This window comes from Falco naumanni, chromosome 7 (genome assembly GCF_017639655.2).
Source record: "Falco naumanni isolate bFalNau1 chromosome 7, bFalNau1.pat, whole genome shotgun sequence".
Taxonomy (NCBI): domain Eukaryota; kingdom Metazoa; phylum Chordata; class Aves; order Falconiformes; family Falconidae; genus Falco; species Falco naumanni.
In genome coordinates, this window is record NC_054060.1 from 38,095,687 (window position 1) to 38,117,128 (window position 21,442).

The window sequence follows — 21,442 nt, forward strand, 5'->3', positions numbered from 1 at the left end:
AAACTGTGTCTATCCGTCCTGGCACCTATCTGAAGCTGAAGAAAGACAGAAGAAAACTACGAGATCTCGTTGCAGGAATGACACCTACTGCCTGAGAAATGAACTGCTCACCTAAACAAGATCTGCACTCAAGGGCGAGGGGCTTCCAGGGAATAAACCAGCACATGCACATGAGCCAGCAGCATGCGCTCACAGCCCAGAAAGCCAATTGTATCCTGGGCTGCATCAAAAGAAGCATGGCCAGCAGGTCGAGGGAGGTGATTCTCTCCCTCTGCTCTTCTCTGATGAGACCCCACCTGCAGTGCTGCATCCCACTCTGGGGCCCTCAGCACAGGAAAGACATGGACCATGAAAACAGTCAGAGGGATGGAACACCTCTTCTGTGAAGAAAGGTTGAGGGAGCTGCCTGGAGAATAAAAGGCTCCGGGGAGACCTTAAGGTAGCCTTTCCATACTTAAAAGGGGCTTATAAGAAAGATGGAGACTTTTTTACTAGGACCTGTATTGAGAGGACAAGGGGCAACGGTTTTAAACTGAAAGATGGTAGGTTTAGATTAGATATAAGGAAGAAACTCTTACGATGAGAGAGGTGACATACTGGAATAGGTAGCCAGAGGAGTTGTGGATGTCCCATCCCTGGATGGGGCTCTGAACAACCTGATCTAGTTGAAGATGTCCCTGCTCATTGCAGGTGGAGTTGGACTAGATAACCATCAAAGGTCCTTTCTGATCCAAACTACTCCGTGGTCCTGTGATGCGATCCAACAGGCCCAGCCTCACTGCTGACTATCTGATTGCAGGAAAGCCCGCAGGAAATTCAGGCGGGCAGGGAGGTTTAGTGATGTGAAGAAAGATGTTCAAAGAAAGGTCAACAGTATATATAACTCAGGTGAAACATACCATAGTCAGAAAATGCTCATCCACGCTACCAGCTAGGCTACACAGTTTTAGCACAAGCACTGGGGAGCCTGAGCTGGAAGGTCTGCAGTGGTTAAGAGGAAAAGCAGAAGCAGCATCACATTAAAAGCCAAATTATAATCTGTAGTAATAGGGTTCCCTGGAGAAATGGTTTCATGAAAATTTCTGGTGGTGCCACGGAGCACTGCCTCAACCTTTCATCCTCTTGCTACCCTATATATGCATCCTTTGTGTACGGCAAGTGTGAATTTTCTTTTCTTCTGTCTTTGTACATAGACTTCATGATCCAGTTCACCCTACCAAACCACAAAAGGCAAAGCTGGCATCGCTGAGGGGAGCAGGAACCAGAACTCAGGAAAACGTATAAACTAACACCGAACTTGAAACAAATGTAAGGCTTGAATGCCTGCATCAAGAAGGAAAATTAAGTTTCTGGCCCTCATGTCTCTCCCACTCCAGGACTGTGAAATATCCAGGGAAATGTAATGCTTGACTAGTTGTTTTGATGTTACAGAATGGCACTTTGGACAGTCAGAAATGTGAAGGAAGTTTCCAGGCTCAAATTTTTGGTAAGGACTTGCCCAGTCTGTCTCTTCTGATTAATAAAAATAGATATTCTTAACGCTTTTATAGCTCTCAGGTGAAGAATCGTTTTGGAAAGACTGTCCATACCATTCTGAGTGTTTCCTCAACACAAAAATGCAAAGTCTCATGGGAAGAAACATCCTGGTGCTAAATACCCCAGGAATGAAAAAGAAAGAAAAGATCCGATTCAAACGGTTTTCAATTTCACACGGTCACAGCCCAGACTGAAACATGCTTTGGGAGTTACTGGGGGATGTGCGCGTGCACCCGTGAACACAGACAGAGCTATCACCGGGAGAACGTGCCAAATGAACCGTCAGGTTATTCCGCTTCCTATGGAGCAGCCCAAGCACCTGGAAACAGCCTATCCCTACAGTGCAAAGCTCTCCGTGGGCTAATTAGAGAGGAACACGGTAAATTAACCCAAGCAAGGCTGTGTGGTGCCATGACTTACACCCCGGGGGCCTCATGGCAGCCTGTCTGGAGGTCTGGTGTCTTCCCCCTGGGCTGCATCATGGGCACATGCCTGCGGCGATGGGGGCCGTACTGGTGCGTGCTTCAAATGCGCCTTGGTGGAAGCTCTCAGCTGCAGCAGGGCAGCTTTTGGTCGCGTCCCCTCGTTACGGCACATTAGATCAAAAAGCAGATGAAATGGAAGTCTTGGGTAGGTGACTGCAGATGAAATACGCCTAAGGGCGAACAACGGAGTGAGATGAAGAAAAAGGTGGCACAGTTACTCCACCTCTCCCCCTTGCTCCTGAGAAACTGAACCTAGGGACAAGGCTAAAAAAGAAAGACAAATGGGGGGGGTGAAGCACTGTGGATCCCTAACATTCTGCAGTAGCTGTGAAGAAAACAGAAATACATCCCAAAACTCCCCATCCTCTTGTCAAAGCAAGAGCAATGTACACTGGAGCTGATTTTAGTGCTTATCTACTGCAACGAAGGGCAATACCAAAACATCAGCTAGTATTTTCTTAATGTAAATAGAAAGCAAACGAGATGACACTAAGACTCAGATTCAGCAAAGAAACTTGAAATACCTATAGCAACCTTCGCAGACAAAGAAAACCTATAGCTCATTCAACATATTTTATTTTAATTCTGTAATTATGAGGATAGAATATTAGTCAGACTTCATTTTATTTTGGCAGCAGCTTTAGAAATTTTCCTGGAGGGGTTCAATATTGCTCCTTACACAGCACCCAGAACTGAGAGAAACTATGATGGATAGTAAGAAAAAAGGAAAGAAATCACAAAATTGCTAACTTGCCAGATATGGGAAATTATACAAGCCTGAACTACGTTTGCACTTTTGGAAAGATTTTGAGGATTTCTTACAAGAAATACTTACAAATATTGAAATACAGAGAGAGAAGCATTTTACTTCTTACAATTTACTACTTACCAGGTGAAGCACCTAGCCACGTACAAAGACCATGCAGACACCTTTAATCACGACACACTTCTAATGGAGCTGTTCTTCATGACAGTGTTTGTTGCTTAACACAGTCTCAGTGGTCCGGGAAAGGACAGAAGTGACATGACACACAAAACCATAATATTGAGTTAAACAGACCTGCACACACTTGAAAGATTACCTTCAGCCTCAATTATACCACTACAGGAATACAAGACAAAATATTCTCCCAAAAAAAACTCTGAATGCACAAAAAGAAGTCTAGAGTTTATGCTTTATTTTAGAGAGGGGAAAATAAGTTTTTTTTTTAAGTATAGAGAATAACAATTAGCATGAAAGAGGTACATCTGGCCTGCCTGTTCACATGTCCTGACAGCAAGGGTACATCGATGGAAACCCAGCATCACTTGGTTCCCAAAGGACCACTGCTGCTCCCTCTGCGTGGCCATAGCCAGCATGGTGCAACCTGCAGCAGAGATCCCAGCTTTGCTGACAATGGAGTCTGTCTGCAGCTAGAACTAAACTACTCCTCTAAAGATCTAAGCTGAGCTAACAAAAACAATTTTCTGTCAGCAGCATAGTATCCACACTTGGGATTTTGCTGATGAAATCACAACAGCCAAAGGGGCTGGGTGTTTCCCCATCCAGTGACACTGGCAGAATTGCGCAGCGCTGCTTTGGCTTGAAAGGCTGCAAACCCAAACGTACCCAAAGGCGTGATGGCAGAAGGTGGTGTGACAAGTACCAGGGCACGTAGCAGGAGTCAGAACGTGGCAGGACAGAGTTTTCAAATTAAACTAAAATTAGCTAAGTTACAAGCATATTGCTCCAGCTCAGAAATCAATTACTAAGTGACAAGGTTAAATGAAACTTTACAGACAACTTGATTTTATTATCCATCTCAGGGGATGCTACTACTTTCCTGTAGGACACAGCATACTGGGCTACACAGGCTACTAGTCCAGTGAGGTCAATAACCCCAATTCTGATGACATTATAAACACAAACAACACGTTCTCTCTAATTTGTTACAGATGCAAACAGATACTGTTTCTTTCAACAGTGAAGAAAAATAAGACTTGGAAAATCACACCGCATACATACAGCTCCAGCTACTCTCCAAGCAAATTAAAGTGCTGGCAAAACTCTTGAGTTATCTCATGAACTTGCTTAATGAACAGAAAATGTGGAAGGCAATGAAATGCTGAATACATTCTGTTTATTGGAACAAATGTAAAGACTTTGTTTGCTTATGTCTGAAAACAAAAGACTTACGAAGAATGATGTATATACGCTTGCTGTTATTAAAACAGGTTTATACTATGACTATTCAGTTCTCTTTCTCAGGGTGTTGCTCCATCCCTTTAACTTGGGGCTAAATACAGCAGCTTTTTAGGATTTTCAGTTGGCAGATATACAGAAATGTCAGAACAAAAAGGCTGACTTTAGCTAGAGAACTCTACAAACATTGAAGTGCTAAGGGACACTTTTTCCCACTAACTTCTGTACTAAACTCATTACCTTGGGTTAGATTAAAGCATGAGTTACCACAAAAAAGTAAGGAGGTATAGTTTTGATCTGAATAATCCTGTTTAGAGGTTGTTTTTGTCTCTGGATATTCACTGTATATTCTGTTTAGAAAAACACAAAGTGCTTGAAGGAAGGCTTTCCCACACATCACTGCCTTGGGACCGCAGCACAAAGAGCCAGCTTATGCTCACCACAGCCATGGCAAAGAGACAGGGATGATTTTTTTCAGGGATACACCCAAAATGCTATAGCTGGTTTTTATTTTTAAGAACACAGACCACTGAAAAACAGATGCCTTATAAACTATATGTGTGACTAAGAAATACAAGGTTACACCTGTGCTTGATAGAATGTAAAAATCTTACTTTCATCCACAGCAATATTCATAGGCATTTCCTCAAATATGAGCTAATTGCATTAGTTCCAAGAAGAAATTAGTATCTGCTGTAGAATAACCTCAACATTTGTTGTACTAAAGCAGTATTTTTATACACTAAGAAGTAATAACACCCCTGCACTTTAGCATTTTCCACCCAGGAATCCTAATCCACTTTCGAGACAGAACATCTATTATAATCTGTTTTATTACTAAGACCTGTGGTAGGCCCACTATGCATGCACTTCATACCTTGGAAGTGAAGACATAAAGAAATTATCAAAAAATGGAAACCATCACATAAATGCAATTGTGCAAAGAACAGCACTGTAATCTATTCACCACAAAAAGCAATATAAATAAACCACACATGGCTAAGCAAATGTTTTAAGAAGGTTTTTATTTAGTGATTGTATAGCCTGCCAGGGTCTTCTGGAATTATATAGCCTATATTTATTAAACAAAAATTGATACTGGAAAAGGTTTTAGATGATTTGCAGACATATATTTACTGACAAGTACAGCCTATTCAGTAATGTCTGTATATGCAAGGAAAAAAACTCAGAATGGAAACGTTTAAAAACAGGAATTCATTAAAATAAAAAACAAAACAAACAAACCCAAACAAAACAAAACAAAACCAAAAAAACCAAGCATGCACATTAAAGTATAAAAGTGCTATCAATAAAAAAAAGACTATTTTAAGTGTGATGCACCTGCAGATGCCAACCATCATATGGGAAAACCAGGAAAGGGCAGCTATACAAAGAAGCACCCAGCACCCAGACAGACCAGCTTTGGACACCGGCTCCTCCACCTAGGCCAGATGCAGCTGGTGTTAGGTGTCCAGGCTAGAGAAGCACCCCATTCACCGTCAAAAGTGAGGATATGGGGAAGTCCTGAAGCTCCTCCTGGAATTAAGCTGCCTTTACTTCCCAAAATTCCCTGTAGCTCACACCTCCTCTGAGAGTGCCCTAGCTCTCACGGTGGGGATTACTTTGGGTGCGTTATGGTACCCCAAGTCCCAGCCTGTCTTTGTGGATCCCTCTCCTTCCCGCTACCTCATCCAACAAAAAGAACCACCAACTGCAGAAGTGCGTGTGGAGCAGGGTACCTTCAGCAGGAGAAACTCAAAATTGTTGCAGCCTTCCGACTAGCTTGTGGTGCCTCCTCAGGGGTGAAAGATGTGCTCAGGAGTCAGCTTTCCTTCTGCACGGGGAGGAGCTCTAGCAGCTGGGCTACTGACTGAATGGGAGCGAGCAAGGGAAGACTTTGCTGCCAGCCGTTGTGTTTGATGATTTATCTCTAGAGGTGTCTGGGCAGCAGCATCATCAGACCAGGTGAGACAGATGCAGATGAACTTTTTGTGTGGAGACCAGAGGGGTCTAGGCCACCAGGCAGTTGCATGACGCTGCAGGCTCATGTGCTTTTGGCTCTCCCCCAGGAACATAATTTTAAGCAAGTGAAGAAAACTAATGGTAATATAAATGACTAAATAAATGGATGCAGCTCCAAGCCTTCAACATACATAATAGTGTCAGGACTAAATGCAACTATAAATGCAGGCGCAGCTATGCCAACCTTGCAATCCAGGGATCAGGCACCACAGAACGGTATCTACCTTCAAACTGTTATTTCCATTTTTAAGGCTTCTCAAAGCAGTTTTCCTGTGCTCAAGATAATAATTAAGTGGAAGGAATCACTAGTATTAGAAGATGAATCAGAGGCTGGGTTGCTCCAAGGTACTGACAGCTCAAGAGAACTCTCGTATAAATGAAGAGAGAGGGAGGTTTGGAAGAGTATGAACCAAATCAAGTAACATCTTCCTTCCTTCCCACCACCAGGCACTTATCTGCCTGCAGGAATGTGCGGGTTTGCCGTGCGCCGGGCTATTTTGCTTTTTTACTTCACAACAGCCAAACTGACCTCGGGAAAACTCCGAGCGGGAGCACGCACTGCGCGAGGGCGGAGCGGCTCCGGGAGAGCCGGCACGACCTGTGCTGGATGCTGGGGGGCGATGGCATCCCCCCCTCCCCTGCTGAATGCTGGGGGGAAATGGCATCCCCCCGACCCCGGCACCTCGCCCCCCGCCCGGCGGGTCCCCGGCGGGACCCCTGCCCGAGGCTCGCCTCGCCCTGCCCGCCCCGGGGCTGGAAGGCACCGCGGCGGTAAGCGGGGTCCCCGCCGGCGCATCCAGCGCGGCTTCCACCGCGTTTACGGCCCTTTGTAACCGCCGAGATAATCTGTCACAGGGATTTAGGCACCGACAGTCAAACATGCCAAAAATGTCACCACCCACCCGGATTATCCACCCGCCGAAGGACTCGGAAGCGCCGCCACCGCTGAACCTCTCCTCCGCCCTCCACCCGCACGGGAAACCCCCGCTCCCCGCGGCGTGACACCACCGCGGGGGACCGCGGCCACCCCCCCCCGGCGGGGCGGCCTGCCGGGCGCTGCGCATCCCCGCCCGCCCGCGCTCACCTCATCTTCCCGGCGGCGGCGGCGGCCGGGGCCAGGCGGCGGCGGGGGGGGCTCCGGCGGCGGCGCCGCCCCACTCGCAGCGCCGGGCCCCGCGGCGCTAGCCGGGCCCCGCGGCGGCGGGCAGCCCCTCCGCCGGCCCGGCCATGTTGCCGGCTCCCGCCCGGCTGCGCTGCGTGTGCTGTGTGTGTGGGCAGGACAAAGCGCCGCTGCCGCCCGCCCCGCTCCGCTCCGCGCCGCTCCCACGCGCGGCGGGGCCGCCCCGCCCCGTGCCGCCTCCGCCTCCGCCGGGGGGATGGCGGGGGGAGCCGGCACGGCACGGCACGGCACGGCCCCCCCGCGGCAGCGCAGGTGAGCCGGGCGGGGCGGGGGCGTGCGGAGCGGGGGCGCAGCGTGCGCGGCACCGGCCGGCGGCTGCGGGCTCCGGTGGCGGGGACCGGCCGTGCCGCGTCCCCGAGCCGTCTCCTGGCTGGAGCGGGGCAGCGCCGCGGGGGCAGCCCCCTCCTCCGCGAAGTGCGGCAGGGGTCCTGAGCCCCCCCGGTAAGGATGGGTGCTTCTGTGCGGGGAAGCGAGGCCAGGAATGGTGTTTCCCGTGAATACTGCGGGGCAGCTGTGTGTGCTGCCCCTTCACCCTTCCCGCTGGCCCCAGCTGGGTTTCCCTGCTGCCAGCCTGGCCATCCTCCGAACCCACCGCCCCCCCACGCCGGGGCGCCCTGGGCTGCCCCCCACGCTGGTCTTCCCTCTTCTCGTGCCAGTCCCGTCCCCGGCCCTCCGCTTGTTCTCCTGCCAGCCCCCTCCTGCCAGCCCCCTTGCACAGCCCGGAGCACACGGTGTTCTCCACCAGTGGGAGCAGCTTCGTTCATTGCAGGTCCAGAGCCTGGAGCTTCCTCTGCCCCTTTCCACATCTCTCTGCCTCTTCCCATGCACCACCCACTAGAAAAAAAAAGATGATACTGCAAGTAGTATCGCTTTAATATCCTCAAGGATCTGGCATGATAAGGGACCACATGCTGCAATTTTTTTCTCAGCTCTTTCATGCATAGGTCACCATAACTTGTGCTCTTCTCAACAGTAAAGGCTCTTCAGACTGACAATCCATGGGTCCATCTCCCACAGATCTCTGCCCCTTCTGCATCATCCAACCTAGACACAGAAAACCTCCAACGACCGTGCAGCCCCACAGCAGGCAGTGGGCTTCCAGGCAGCCTGTATGTGCGCATTGCGACTGGAACAAAAAGGGCTTCTGCAGCCCCCTCCCTCCCTCCGTGTGTCTGTGTCCCGATTAATGCCACTCCGACGACCCCCTGAGACCCACCTCCATCCCCACGAGCTGTAGCCCTGCTCCCTGTGTGCCGGGGCATCGTGAGATGGGTGCAGGCAGGGGCGGGGGACGGGGACGGGGGAGGTGGGCTGTGGGACAGCGTGTGTGCCTGCAGGGCTCTGCCAGCTGCCAGGGGAATGTGCCCGTGGTGCAGAGCAAGTGGACTGCGGGACCGTGCGGGAGGCAATCCGGCATGGCACAGCCTGTGCAGAAGGTACAGAGCAAAGCAGTGGGGGCCATTTTTAATATTAATACTTTACATTTCTATTTCTCTGAAAAGTTAAGGTTTCAACATATTCAAGCCAATACAACACTTATTTTTACTGTAATAGTAGTTTATGCTACTAGAATGAATGTTGCAAAACTCAAGCCCATAGATTTGATGCCCTAGAGACCTATTTCACCACTGGCCTGTCAAGCTTTTGCTGCTGCCTACTGCAGCTCCACACCAAATAAAATTATACTACAACAGTAACAGCAATAATATTACAGCAAGATAACCTATAGTAGCAATAATGTGTATGCCTTTTATTCAAGGCCATGATTGTTTGTTGGTGGCTAATGAACATCTGATAGCTGCTGTTTTCAGTGATCATTAAGATGTCAAGAAAATAATTAGGGACAGAGTTACTGAAGGGCTGGGGGAAGGAACCCCCACCCCTTCTGTGGCTCATTAGTACAGAGCCCAGCTCATGCTTCCCCTGTCCCATAGCAGGTCTGTGCCATCCTCTTCCCAAATCACCCCACCAATTAATCTAAGCTTGCTTCAGATGAGAAGGTCTCTCCTAAAGAAGCTCCCCCTATTACTAAGGGGCCTCCTTATTTGTTTGAAACCAAAGCTTATAATCCTTTCTTATAAGCAATTATCCTAAATTTCCTAGAAGGCACAATGTATGTTTTTGTATAAAGAAACAACTGTGTCAGACCACGGATTTGATAGGCAGTCTCCCCCGCGTAACACTGGCTTGGAGAAACTCATCCACGTAACCTGTGATGAGGTTGCTGAAGGAAGCAAGCTTATGAAGAAACAATGAGCAAAAATAAAACCCATTTTCTTATTACTATCATCTGATTAATCATTTAGAGTGTGGGTCACTGACCAGTGCATGCAACATATGAGAGACAGCAATGAGGCAAGGAGGATGCTTATTAAACTAGAAAGTTTCATGGTAATTGTGCTAGAACTTAAAATATGATTAAAAGAGCACATCCACATGTAAGTTCACTGATAATCTGGGGTTTTTAAAATGTAATTTCCTTAAAATGATAGGTTTATAACAGGCACAAATTAAATAGGCAAAGAAATGTATGTAAATCATGCCATGGTTAAGATATAAAACCAGAGTAGAGCAAAAATGTCCTCTGCAAAGAGTTTTATCTGGGTATGTAGGCTGTGCAGCATAAAGGGGCACCTGATATTGCAGAGAGACTCGTGACTCTTTACAAACAGCTGAAACTCCAAGCACCGCATGCCCCAGCACTGACACATCCAGCCCCCGGCGGCTGCCCAGAAGGGACTGCAAACAACCGGGTAGGGCACGGGGGTGGTTTCCACCACTCTTGGCTCTGTACCTGCACTGCCTTCTGAGAAAAGGTCCTTGGGCAAGTTGCAACACCTCACTGGCTGTAAACTTGTGCAATGTCTACCTTTGCAATGGGTTGGGAGGCTTAATGGCCTGTGAGGTGGTTTGAGAACTGATGCAGAAATGCAGAGTATGTGAGGTTACTGGTCAACCACATTGGCCGCTCTATTTATTCTTATATAAAGAAGGAAGAGAGAAAAGGAGACGACATTTTATGGACTGTCACAGATGCCAATCTTGCCAGACACTAGTAGCACAGAAACAAGAGAGCAGTGTTAAAAATCTTTGCTGTTATCAGAATCCATGAGGCTTCTTCATCAGCGCTCGTGGGCTCAAGTGTCCACCGGGTCACTGTGTTGATGGAAAGACGTGAGTGAACCATGTAATAATGGTTTTGCTGGGACAGACCTTACACTATATTGCTATCAGAACTATACACCTTCTAAGACACTTAAAGCTCCTCATTTGTTTGAACACGTGTATAATCTCAGACTGTGGTCTTGTGGATCCACCTGCTCTTTGCCCATGGGGAAATCCGCACCCACCAGTTGTATCTCCATCCTGCTGGCCTCTCCGACCTTCCTGCCCTCCCTTGCACCTCTCCCTAACTGCAAATCCTTCTGCACGGCGCAGCAAAGACCTGCACAAGAGAACTGCTGTCCCTAGGGCCACGTCTTTCCTGGCTGAGACCTCCTGCGTGGCAAACCCTGACGGAGCTGCCCCCTCCGGGTTCTGCTGCAAAACCTGCCAGAGGCCTGTGCTGCTTGTCACTTCAGGGATTTCATAGGAGGAGGAGGGACGCCCTCCTCAAACAGTCACAGAGCCTGGGGCAACATCCTCTGTAAATATCCTCATATCAGGAGCTCAGGGTCATCCGGCTGTTTTCCTCAGCAAGTCAGTGCCATGCCAAGAGCTGCATGCAGTCTGGTGGTGATTTTTTTCCCACTGAATTGGTCCAGCTCAGAGCTTTCTCTTGAACTCTCAGGCTTTCCTGTGGGTTTGTCCACAAAAACACCTAGCTCTTTTCCAGGAAAATAAATGTCTGCAACAGCTTGTTTTGAACACATGTTTTTTTTTGAACGCTTTTCGTGTGCATGGAGGATTTAGCCTTGTGAAAGTCACCCTTAAGAGGAATTCATTATACCAATTCATTATACTATGTCCAGTAATGCACATACACATTGACTTCTAAAATACTGTTCCTCAGATGGTGATGTGATTCGTAAGTTGGCCAAACTGAAGCTGGATTTTGGTTTTACAATTTCATGGACACCTTGCTGCAGCTAAAAGGAATAAGAAAATGGAAAGTAGAGAAAAATGAGGGAAATACAGGGGTTTGGGATCTTTTTTAACCAAGAAGAGAGAAAAAAAAATAGATGAAGAGGGCAAAAATGAGGAGAGGGATGAATGGAAAAGGGAAAGGAGACAGGAAGGGGGAGTGGTATAGGAGAAGGCAGGAAAAAAAATACAATGTTGATATGCTTTATTCTATGTTATATACAGTTCCTCAGGCGAAGATGGGAACCAAGGAAAGGAAGGGCTCAACTGCACTCTCAGGAGGGTGGCGGGGGATAGCCAGTGCCTTCTCTTGGAAAGGGAGGAGCCCACTGGCACTTCTATTTTTCCCCTTACACCTCAGGAGAGCAGGGTTTACAACGGTTAGGAAGGCTGAAGTAGGAAGCTGCAGCCTCCCAGGCAGCCGGGAGGAGCTCTGCTTTGCAGGCAGCCCTGGAAACCTGTGACAGGCTTATCTGTTCAAGGCCCTCGGTGATTTTTCCTTAACAAAAGCAGCAGTGTTCTCACGCAAAACTAGCCCAAAAGATCTTAGCACAGAGGCAGCGCTGTGCTCGTGAAGTCAGAGATAGTCGGGACTCTCCAGGCTGCCCAACCGCGTGTGGCCAGATTTTCTGCGGAACGGGAGCTGTGCATACGGGAAATGCCAGAGAGCTTTTCACTTCAACTGAGCCTCCTGTCAGCTTGCTCTCCAACTGTTCAAGCCACAGACAGAGACTCTCAGAGCTCAGCTTCTGCTCTTTTTAGGTGCTGTAAGGAGGCCAAAACACTTGAACCTCTGGCATAATAACCTCCCGTGTGGCTATACGCTGATGCCATAAATTCGAAATTGTGATGTCAATGAAAGCTGCTGAAAAGGAGAAGCTGGGCAGGAAGGAAGGAGCCCTAAAACATTGACATTTATCTTAATGAGAAACTGGATCCAGAACGAACAGCCAAAGCAATTGATTTTGTAGAGAGAGGCATTCTCCTCAGGCTGCCTCAAGGAGACGGTTCCCTCTTCAGCACATCTCTGTGGTGCGAGGGCAATGCGAGGCAATGACAAATTACAATAATCTAACATAGCTGCAGAACTCACCCAGCCTTTTTAATTTCTGCTTTCTAACCATAATGACTGAACAGCCTGAAGGAGATTTCTTTAGCCTGCAACCTGGAATCTGGAACAAACGTAGCTCACGCAGCGCTGACAGCCAGAATCCACAGAGCAGCTGAATTTACTTCCCTCTGGCTACATGTTTATTCCAGGTGATTCCACAGGTCAGATTTTAAAAACGTTCATCTCTTAGAAGCTCCTGCTAAAAGCCCATCCACTTGCACGGAGACACAGAAAACAGGCCGCCATCCTCATGGTTACAACCTCAGCACCTCAGACTAGATCCAAAGAGGCAGCCTTTAAGGTACAGATATGTCCGCTACAAATGAATGGACATGTCTAATCTAATTTCATGGAGATAGCCAAAAGCTGGTAAAAACAAACCTGCACCACACTGGGACTGTGGAGCTGATGGGGACGAACCACTTTTCATGGAGTTCACGACCTCAAATAACCACTCAGGGGAAATGCAAGGTCCAAAGAAGTGCCTACAAAGACTGGTGACACCAAGAGCATAGTGGCTCTGTTGAAAGGAGGCACCTTCTTAGACTTCCACATTCGGCAGGAGACCAAGGGGAACCCACAACGCTGGGAGTAACCCTGATTGACCAAGGTCCCCCCAGTGGCTTTCACAGATGAGCCCATCGATACCACCACTAACACAAATAAGGTCTACCAAACTTCAGCTAGATGGCAGCTTTGGCTGAACTGTCATCGATATCTCCACATGTAAATTATCACTTACTTTTCACCACAATTATTTAATGAATTCAGAGGGGGCAAAGTTGTTCCACTAAGAAAAATGAATTTGCCGCAGAACTGCATGGCTAAGGAGAAACATCAATCTCTCCCAGCAGCAGCATGAACCGCTAATGTACTCACTCACCCGGCAGCCAGCAGCCTCCATCCACAAGCAGACAGATCTGGGTGTGATTCTGTCCTTCCCCTCAGGGGTCAGTTCCTCCTCTCCCACCTTTTGGGCTAGGAGATGCCCTGCCTTGGGGCACCTCTTCTGCAGGGCAGCCTGCTGCAGCTGGAGCGGCGCAGCACCCATCGGACCGCTGCAGCACCGTTACAAATCCTGGCCAGTAATGGCAGAAAGATTTCTGTTTAGGCTTCTTGTAAGTCTGTTCTTTTCACTAGTAATTAAAGTGACATTTTCCCTGCCATCTGCAGGATTTTTGAGGATGCAATCAAGTGATCTGCCAACAGCCCTAGTTCCAGGGACAGAGGAGAAAACACAGCAGAAAGACTGCCTGCTTCTCTGAGCACTGTCTGAAGAAATGAGAAATGCCAACCCTGGCAAAAAAGGGTCTGTTTGCCCTTGCAAGCTATTGTCACGTGAATAATTTTGAAGGGAAATGATATCCTCAATATTAATTCTTCTGAAGAATAAATTTCATCCAAACATTTCACATAGGAAATGTGACCTTGTATAATTAACCTTGTATTAATTAGACTAGTAAAAAAATCCATTTTATCAAAATTGACTTGCTTCATGAGAGGATTTTTTTAATCATTTGAAATAGTGGGGTTTTTTTAATTCACTAACATTGAAAAATTACTTACTTTACATTTATCTCCTTTCTTCACTGCGGTGTTTGTTTTTTTTTTTTTACTTTATTTTTTTAATACAGTGATTGATTTTTGTAGAGCACCAAAGCTGGAAATTGTTAATACCTGTCACATTTCAACAACCTGTCAAAACAAAGTAGCTATGTAATAATCATCTTTCAGGCAGTAATTCAAATAGTACATATAGAATTACGTTGAAAAAGGCTGTAGTTTTGATATAATACAAATATGTGTCCTTTGGGGGTAAAATAAATACACAAAAACAGGCAGGAGAGGTAAACAAAATAGTGAAAAGCCTCTACTTGAAAATGGGAGATGATCCTAAAACCCAGATTGAAGCTATGCTTGTGTCTAAGCATATAGAAGAGGGAGGAAGAAGTCTTTTGAAAGCATATGCATTGTTTTCTGAAAAATTTAAGACTTGGAGAATAGCTATTACCAACTTCAGTGGCTAATCACTTTGAATATCCTGACACAGAGGTGTTACCTGAACACACACGCTCATCATTCTGGACAATCACGACAGTCATACTGTAGTAGTGAGTGTAGGATCACAAAATCCCGTTGCTAAACACCATAGAGCAACAGAGAAAAAAAATCCCTACCCTAAAAAAAAAATCTTTTAAAATGTAAGTATGTGAAATACATGACAGGGCTGCCCACAGACGAATGGAGGGCAATCGAGAACCAAGGAGCCAGTGCTGCTCACCTCGGGACACTCAGGAGGAAGGCGGGTGGGCAGGGGGGAAGGGGCTGAAGGCAGGTGCTGTCCCTGATACTGGCAAGGGCAAGTTAAAGAAGCAGCGTGGATACAGATACGGTATGAAACCAGGAACTCGGCCCCCAGACGGTCAGAGAGGTAGGCCAGGCTGCTGGTTTTATAAGCAGTTAAGGGCAGCAACGTGTGCCAGTAAGGGCTAACTGAGATGGATGCAGTGCTGGAAGCTGAAGTCGCAGATGAGCGATGCTAGAAATAAAAGGGGAAAAAAGCAAGAAACAGGAAAAAACAGAGGGAAGTTGAAAGGGAGTAGCTGAACGCTTGGTAGACAACAGCAACACACAAGGGACATGAAGAGATGAGTGTCTTCTTTGAGCAGCACTACACCTGGCACAGCCAAGATCAGAAGAGGGAAGGAGCAGAAGCAGCAGCCCGGCCGTAGCTCCAGCCATGGACTTGGAACCAGCCTTATGCTACAAGGAAGGGCAGGAAAAGCCAACTGCTGCAGACGAGTATCAGCTGAAGGAATCAGGTGTAAGAGACCCATGTGCTGCCGATGGAATGAAATGTGCAAAGGTCAGAATAACTCTTTGCTTCTTTTTTTGCTTTTTTCGTTTAAACAACAAAAGAAAGAGGACACTCCTAAGAAAACAAATAAATGCAAGAACTAAGGAACAAGGGTGGAAGTGGGGAGAGCTGAAGATTATATACAACAATGGCAAAATTGTGTAGAATTTCCTGGATAAAGAAAGAAGAATCACTTTAACAGTCGTCAAACGGATATTTGGCTCAAGATGTTACCCACCGTTTGCCAATTCAGCTAATAACGTTTATCAGGTTCTCGTAGAGGAACAAAGACACATTTAACAGCAAAAGTTAGAGAAGCAGCAGAGGCACAGATGGGATGGGATTGTTGAAAATCCCCTTTGATCAGTAACCCTAGGGATGAACTTGCAGGATTCCTCATCTATTTCTTGTAAGGGATAATAGTTTAAAATGAAGAAAAGGATCACAAATACATTATTACATCCCAAGAGCAGCACCATGGGAGAAGGATGAAAAGGAAATAAGCCAACCCAATTTGCAGCTCCTGTTTTCTCTGTTGCAAGTAATGACAAAACACCTACAATTCTGAAAGCAGGAAACCTGCAAGCACCCTCTCTGCAAAAGCAAAAAAAAAATTAAAAAAATCATAAACAGAAGGTATTGTGGCATAATCAACCAAGCACCCAGACAAGATGAGAACCTGTCACTTGTGTATTACAAACTCTTAGGATTGGATTAACCCTGGAAAGGGTAGGAATATTATGCTGTAGTTTCACACACTTGACACAGAGAGAGATTGACATTGCCATCACAAGAAGTTGTCCCAGTGCTCCTCCATCTCTCTATTATTTTCTTCTCCACATCTCCTTCCTCTGCACAAGCTCAGTACAAGGACTCATACAGCTGCACAGCTAAATCAGATGAGGAAACCGAGAAAAGGGTTCTTCTGTTCTGTAGTAGTTGTTGTTTGCTTGCTTGGCCTTTTTTTTTTTTCACCCAAGAATTGATTATTTGATTTTAACCTGGGTCCATGTCCCAGCTGGGTTCTCCCTGTGGCCACAGTAACTCTTGTGCTCCTGCATGTGATGGGAAGAAGCAGCTGGGGGCAAGACCTCTTCCTTCGGTGACAGTGCTAGATAACGTCAGGTTAAAGTGACCCTGAAACCCTGGCCCTCCCCAATCTTGCCTGAAGACAAGTTCCTAACACAGAGAAATTGTCAGGAGCTCTTGCCGTGAGCATAACGCTCTGCAGTGGAATGACACTCCTCCACCAGCCAAGTGCTCGGAAATAAGTGATGTGCACTTGGAGGCAGAACCAAGGCAGGTCGTAGGTGTCCCCGTCCCTGCCATGAAGCTGCAATTCCACTCTCTAGGTGTGCATTATGGATCACACTCCCAGGGTCATGGTCACACATGAAATTGTGTCCCCCAAGAATCTAGATTTTATTCCCAAATATTTTCAAATGTGGCTGTAATAGAGAAATCACAAATGTGTGTCGTTAAGTAAAAGCCTGTCTCTTCTATAAGTATTCTGTGTTGAAACAAAGGTATTTTTCTAAACAGGAATAATGCATTGAAAATTCACTTTAATACATGTTTATTGGTGTCCTGCACTTTCAGTGTAGGAGGTTGGAGATGTAATAAAAAAGTTTCAAAATTTATTGATTCCATTTCATTTAGATCACTCTAAACAACCAGTGCTTTAGAGTTCAGAGAATTAACGTTTACTGTCCATTACAAGCAAAATTTTAATATTACCTTTTTCGAGTCCACTTAGAACTCCTCTCTTTTAAAATTCTTCAGATACATTCCTCAAAGTAAACAATACATTTCAATCTGTGTCACAATCAACATTGATAAGGCCTTCTTAACCATTTTATACCACCTCCACTATTACTTCATTGCAAAACACAATCTTATTTCGTACTATAAATATCCATCCATGCACAAAACACAGGGGCCAGAAGTTACACATTAATATCTCATGTAGGCTTCCAAGACTTCCTTTACCCTCTGCAGGTTTATGGTACACTTAAAAAGATATCTTTAGACTTGGTCTACTTGGTCTTAAAATACAAATATACAATATCCATAAGCATAAAAAAGTAAAGCTAGATTGCCTTACCATTTGTTATGAGCTGCTAAAATCTTATACATGTACAATATAGCATCATGCTGATTAATATACATATTAGTTAAATATATCAACCAATTATGGGGATGTGGCCAAGCTTTTTTGTTTTGTTTTCCAAAAGAAACTGTTCATACGCAAGTAAAAAGGTTTTTGATTTAAACTCATATGGAATACCTGAACCACACAGACATCTGTAAACCCTGCTGAGATACTCAGGTCAAACTGGGGCATAACCTGCTGATTCACTTGAAGGGGAACACAACTCCTCACGGGTGATACGCAAGGTCTGCTATTCCCAGGAGAATGCAAATTTACCAGCATTCACATTTTCAGGTCTAGAACACTAACTTTTGCATCTTACATCTCGGTCTATACTTCTGCTATCTATTCATCATCCTCCATCAGAAACAATTTGGTACCTCGACATTGTCATAGTTTTTTTCTAAATAAGTAGCTATACAGTACAAAGTGTAGATAGTGAAACAAATAAGCACATATATACAGTCTTTGAAAGGCATTTTTGTGACCATTTTAGCAGTGTTTATAGGAAACATTTAAGATAGTCACATTCCGCTGATACCACTGTATTGCAAACTGTCAAGCCACATTTCTTATATTAAACTTGTACTGCGTTGTATATTGTACAACAGAAAAGAAAACGATCATCCTTAAGGTGTGACACAATGAGAAAAAAAAAATAAATCACTAGACTGAGTAAGGTAACCAGCACAGGGCTTAATTTTCCTGAGGTTTGTAAGAATTTTTTAAACAAAAATCACAGTGACCAGGCTAAACTGCAAACATACTGTTAAGTTTTAAATATACAGTTTATACATAAGTTCTGTGCATGGTTGACTCAACTGTGTATGTTCACACTGATGTTTCCTTTAAATGACTCGCCACTGCATAATACTTGTATCTTTTCCGCCTGTGGAGATGAGGTGAGTGTCTTCACAGAGAAAATCTACATTAGTTACATGACTACTATGTCCACCGTACACATGGCTTGGAGCCTAGAAAACACCATATTAGTGAGAATATAAGCTGTCATAAAAACATATTGTTATAAAAGAACATTCATACAACAATGAAACAAAGACATCACATCATAATCTTAAAGTTTTAATACTAAATTAAGCTTTAAATTTAACCGTAGTCCCAATCAACCTTAAGACCATCCCTTAGGTATATGCATATTCCCATTTTTCCTTTGTCTTTTTTTTTTTTTTTTTGTGTACATAGGAAAACAACATCTCATGCATTTGTGCAAGTTATGAAAGTAAGGTTTTTGGAAATATCTTACCCTAAACTGTGAACACGGATATGAGAAGAGATGCACTTTGCCAAAGTCATCCCCTGTTGATAGCAGTTTTCTCCCATGTGATCGACAGACAGCATTGATATCTGTTCCATCTGAACCTTCAGGCCATACACCTGAAACACGGAGGGACTAATTAAAGGTTTTTATAAAGGAAATAAAAGAGACAGCTTAAGTTTTTGTTAAAATATTATACAGGATTACTTGTTTAAAAAAAAAAGGAAAAAAGATAAAACTATAAAAATAACTGGGGCCGAGTCAGTATGCATACTTCAGTACCAGATAAAGACCAGATCCTAATAGGAAATCAAGCACATAAACAAATACTTTATTTCCTCTAGTCAGCAAAGTGCTTTTTGCTCTGAAAAAAAGAATTCTGGTGACTTACAGTCATGTGTCTGAGCCTAAAAGGGTTTTTGTATGGTTATAAAGAAAAATAACAGCTAACACTTTTATTTTCCCTTCTGCTTATTTGTGAGCTAACATACTTCCTTCATACTAGTGTAGTCTAAAAACCTACCTATGTATTATTCAACATATTTTGTTGTATCACTAAAGTCTAAAACCTATGAAACAGGAAATTGTATAGTTTTAAATGTTATTTAGTTATTAATAGATCGAAACTGAACCTACTATGAATTTTTTAAACACTTTTGGTTTCCTGTAAGTAATCCTCCATTCTTCCTCACGTACTCTACTCCTTGCTGTTCTTGCACAAAGTGGTGTTCTAAAATTAAACTGTAAGCTCATTGCCGCAAGGACCAAATCTATGCACCACATCTTTAAAGCCTCTGAGTACTTGCCTGGAATAAATTGTAATTGCAATAAAACCCAACCTGTTACTGAAATTTCATTTTTTTGGTATGCAGTACTGTGGGGTTATTTTTATGATTTTTCTAAGTCAGATTTTATCTAATCCTTACTCAACATAAACGGTACCTAACTTACAGAGACTACTGATGTAATCAGTTATAATGTGTGTTCTCCTGTTATAATTTGGCAAAAAACCCTGCCTTGGCTTGGTGTTACGATTTTTCAGTGACTGCTGCTAAGTCACACAGCCACCGCAGCATCCCCCTGAAGCCCAGCCGCTTGAGCACATCATCCTCCTTCGTTGCCATTACAGGTCAGGATGAGACAGTTGCTGCCCCCCCTGCCTGCCCTCCTGTCTCCTGGAAGGCTGCTGATGCCAGTGGGCAGGGCAGGCATGCTCCGCTTCTCCTTCTTTGGGCTGCTCCTAACACCAAAGGGGTCACCCTGCCCTGCACGGTGGGAACAGCTAGCCTTCGATCCCCATGTAATTCCTCCCAAATACAGCCTTTGCATCATTGCACCGCAATTCAAAAGCACTAAGGAAGCAGTGATAACATGTCTTTATAAGGAATTGCAAATTGTTGTGAATAGAATAAAATGAAACGCAAAGTACTGATTTGTGGGCTGCCCCTAACTCTCCTGATGTGTGCGGAAACACCTCTCTGCTAGACCAGGGACAGTAAAAAAGAGGCTTAAAGAAAAGGAAGGTGCAAAGAAGAAACACAGTAATTGCTATTCATGGAATTACGAACATGTAGAATAAAGAGACGCTGAAAAGCTGTTTTAAATAACTGCTTTGACAAAAAGGAGGCTGTATGAACATCAGATGCTAGCTGAAATGAGGCAGGAGTCTGCTCAAGAGGTCACTGTGACAGGCTGGAGATAACCCCTAAAGGAAATGGTTTAAAAAATAAGATTGTCATTTTGAAATGAAGAAAGGATTATATCAGGGTTTTAATTTGAGACTCCGTGTTCTTTCAAAATTCAGTCCTGCACCTCACTGTCAGTTTGTCTGAATATACAAACTGAATCCCCTTTGCTGAAAAATTAGTCCATTTTGTCTTCTCATCCTCTGTAGATGTGAAAGGAGACCATTTCCTTTCTCTCATTTGAAGACTGATGCCATGCTTTTTTCTCCTCCTCTGCTCTAAAATTCATTCATTACATCTCTTCTCCCAGCACAACATTTAGATGGATAATTATTCTTGCTAGTCAGCACATTTTCTGTTGGTCCAGCATGCAAAAACCAGAAGCAGCTATTCCAGCTGTGACTGAAACAGATACTCTTAAATAGATGATTACTTCACATTTTGCATGGCATCCTTTTCATTATAGATCCCACTAATGCCTTTCCTACAACAGCATAATGATGTTGACTCACGTTCAGTTTGCATGCAAGAGTCATCTGATCTTTCCGTGCAGACCTGCTCTCTTCCTTGCTTGCCTCTGTTTTGTACTCGTACATCTGGGTTCTACTGTTCAAGGGTGTAAACTATTTGTCTCTATTGAATTGCCTCCTTTTTTCATACCATTCCGTTATTTCTCAAGACAACTTGCTAATCCTGCAGCTTCACGCCAACTACAAATTATACGTGCTATTTTATCATCCCTGCTATTAATAAATATATTCAAACAAACATAATATTCAGCATACAGTCTTCCAGTCAGTTTTGAACCCAACCAGTCTGGAGCTCTGCTTTGCTTGCAGTGTTGTCAGGCTTTGCACAGCATCTTAGATTTCT

At 44.9% G+C, this 21,442-nt stretch overlaps 1 protein-coding gene and 1 long non-coding RNA gene across 16 annotated transcripts in view; one reads left to right on the top strand and one right to left on the bottom strand.

The window, feature by feature from the left end:
- The first annotated feature begins 7,602 nt into the window (after positions 1 to 7,602).
- Positions 7,603 to 8,570, top strand: LOC121091129. The gene is made up of 2 exons (XR_005828828.1): positions 7,603 to 7,657; positions 8,379 to 8,570. It is a non-coding gene; the product is annotated as an uncharacterized LOC121091129 (long non-coding RNA).
- Positions 8,571 to 17,015: 8,445 nt separating this feature from the next.
- The window catches only part of EML1 (EMAP like 1), a 130,592-nt gene continuing 126,165 nt past the window's right edge, over positions 17,016 to 21,442 (bottom strand). For all 15 annotated transcript variants that reach the window (XM_040599795.1, XM_040599791.1, XM_040599785.1 and 12 more), the window contains 2 exons: positions 18,873 to 19,003; positions 17,016 to 18,582 (listed from right to left, as the gene is read on the bottom strand). In XM_040599795.1, the coding sequence (XP_040455729.1) occupies positions 18,457 to 18,582; positions 18,873 to 19,003 (257 nt within the window). In that variant the 3' untranslated portion in view covers positions 17,016 to 18,456. The remainder of the gene's footprint in view (positions 18,583 to 18,872; positions 19,004 to 21,442) is intronic.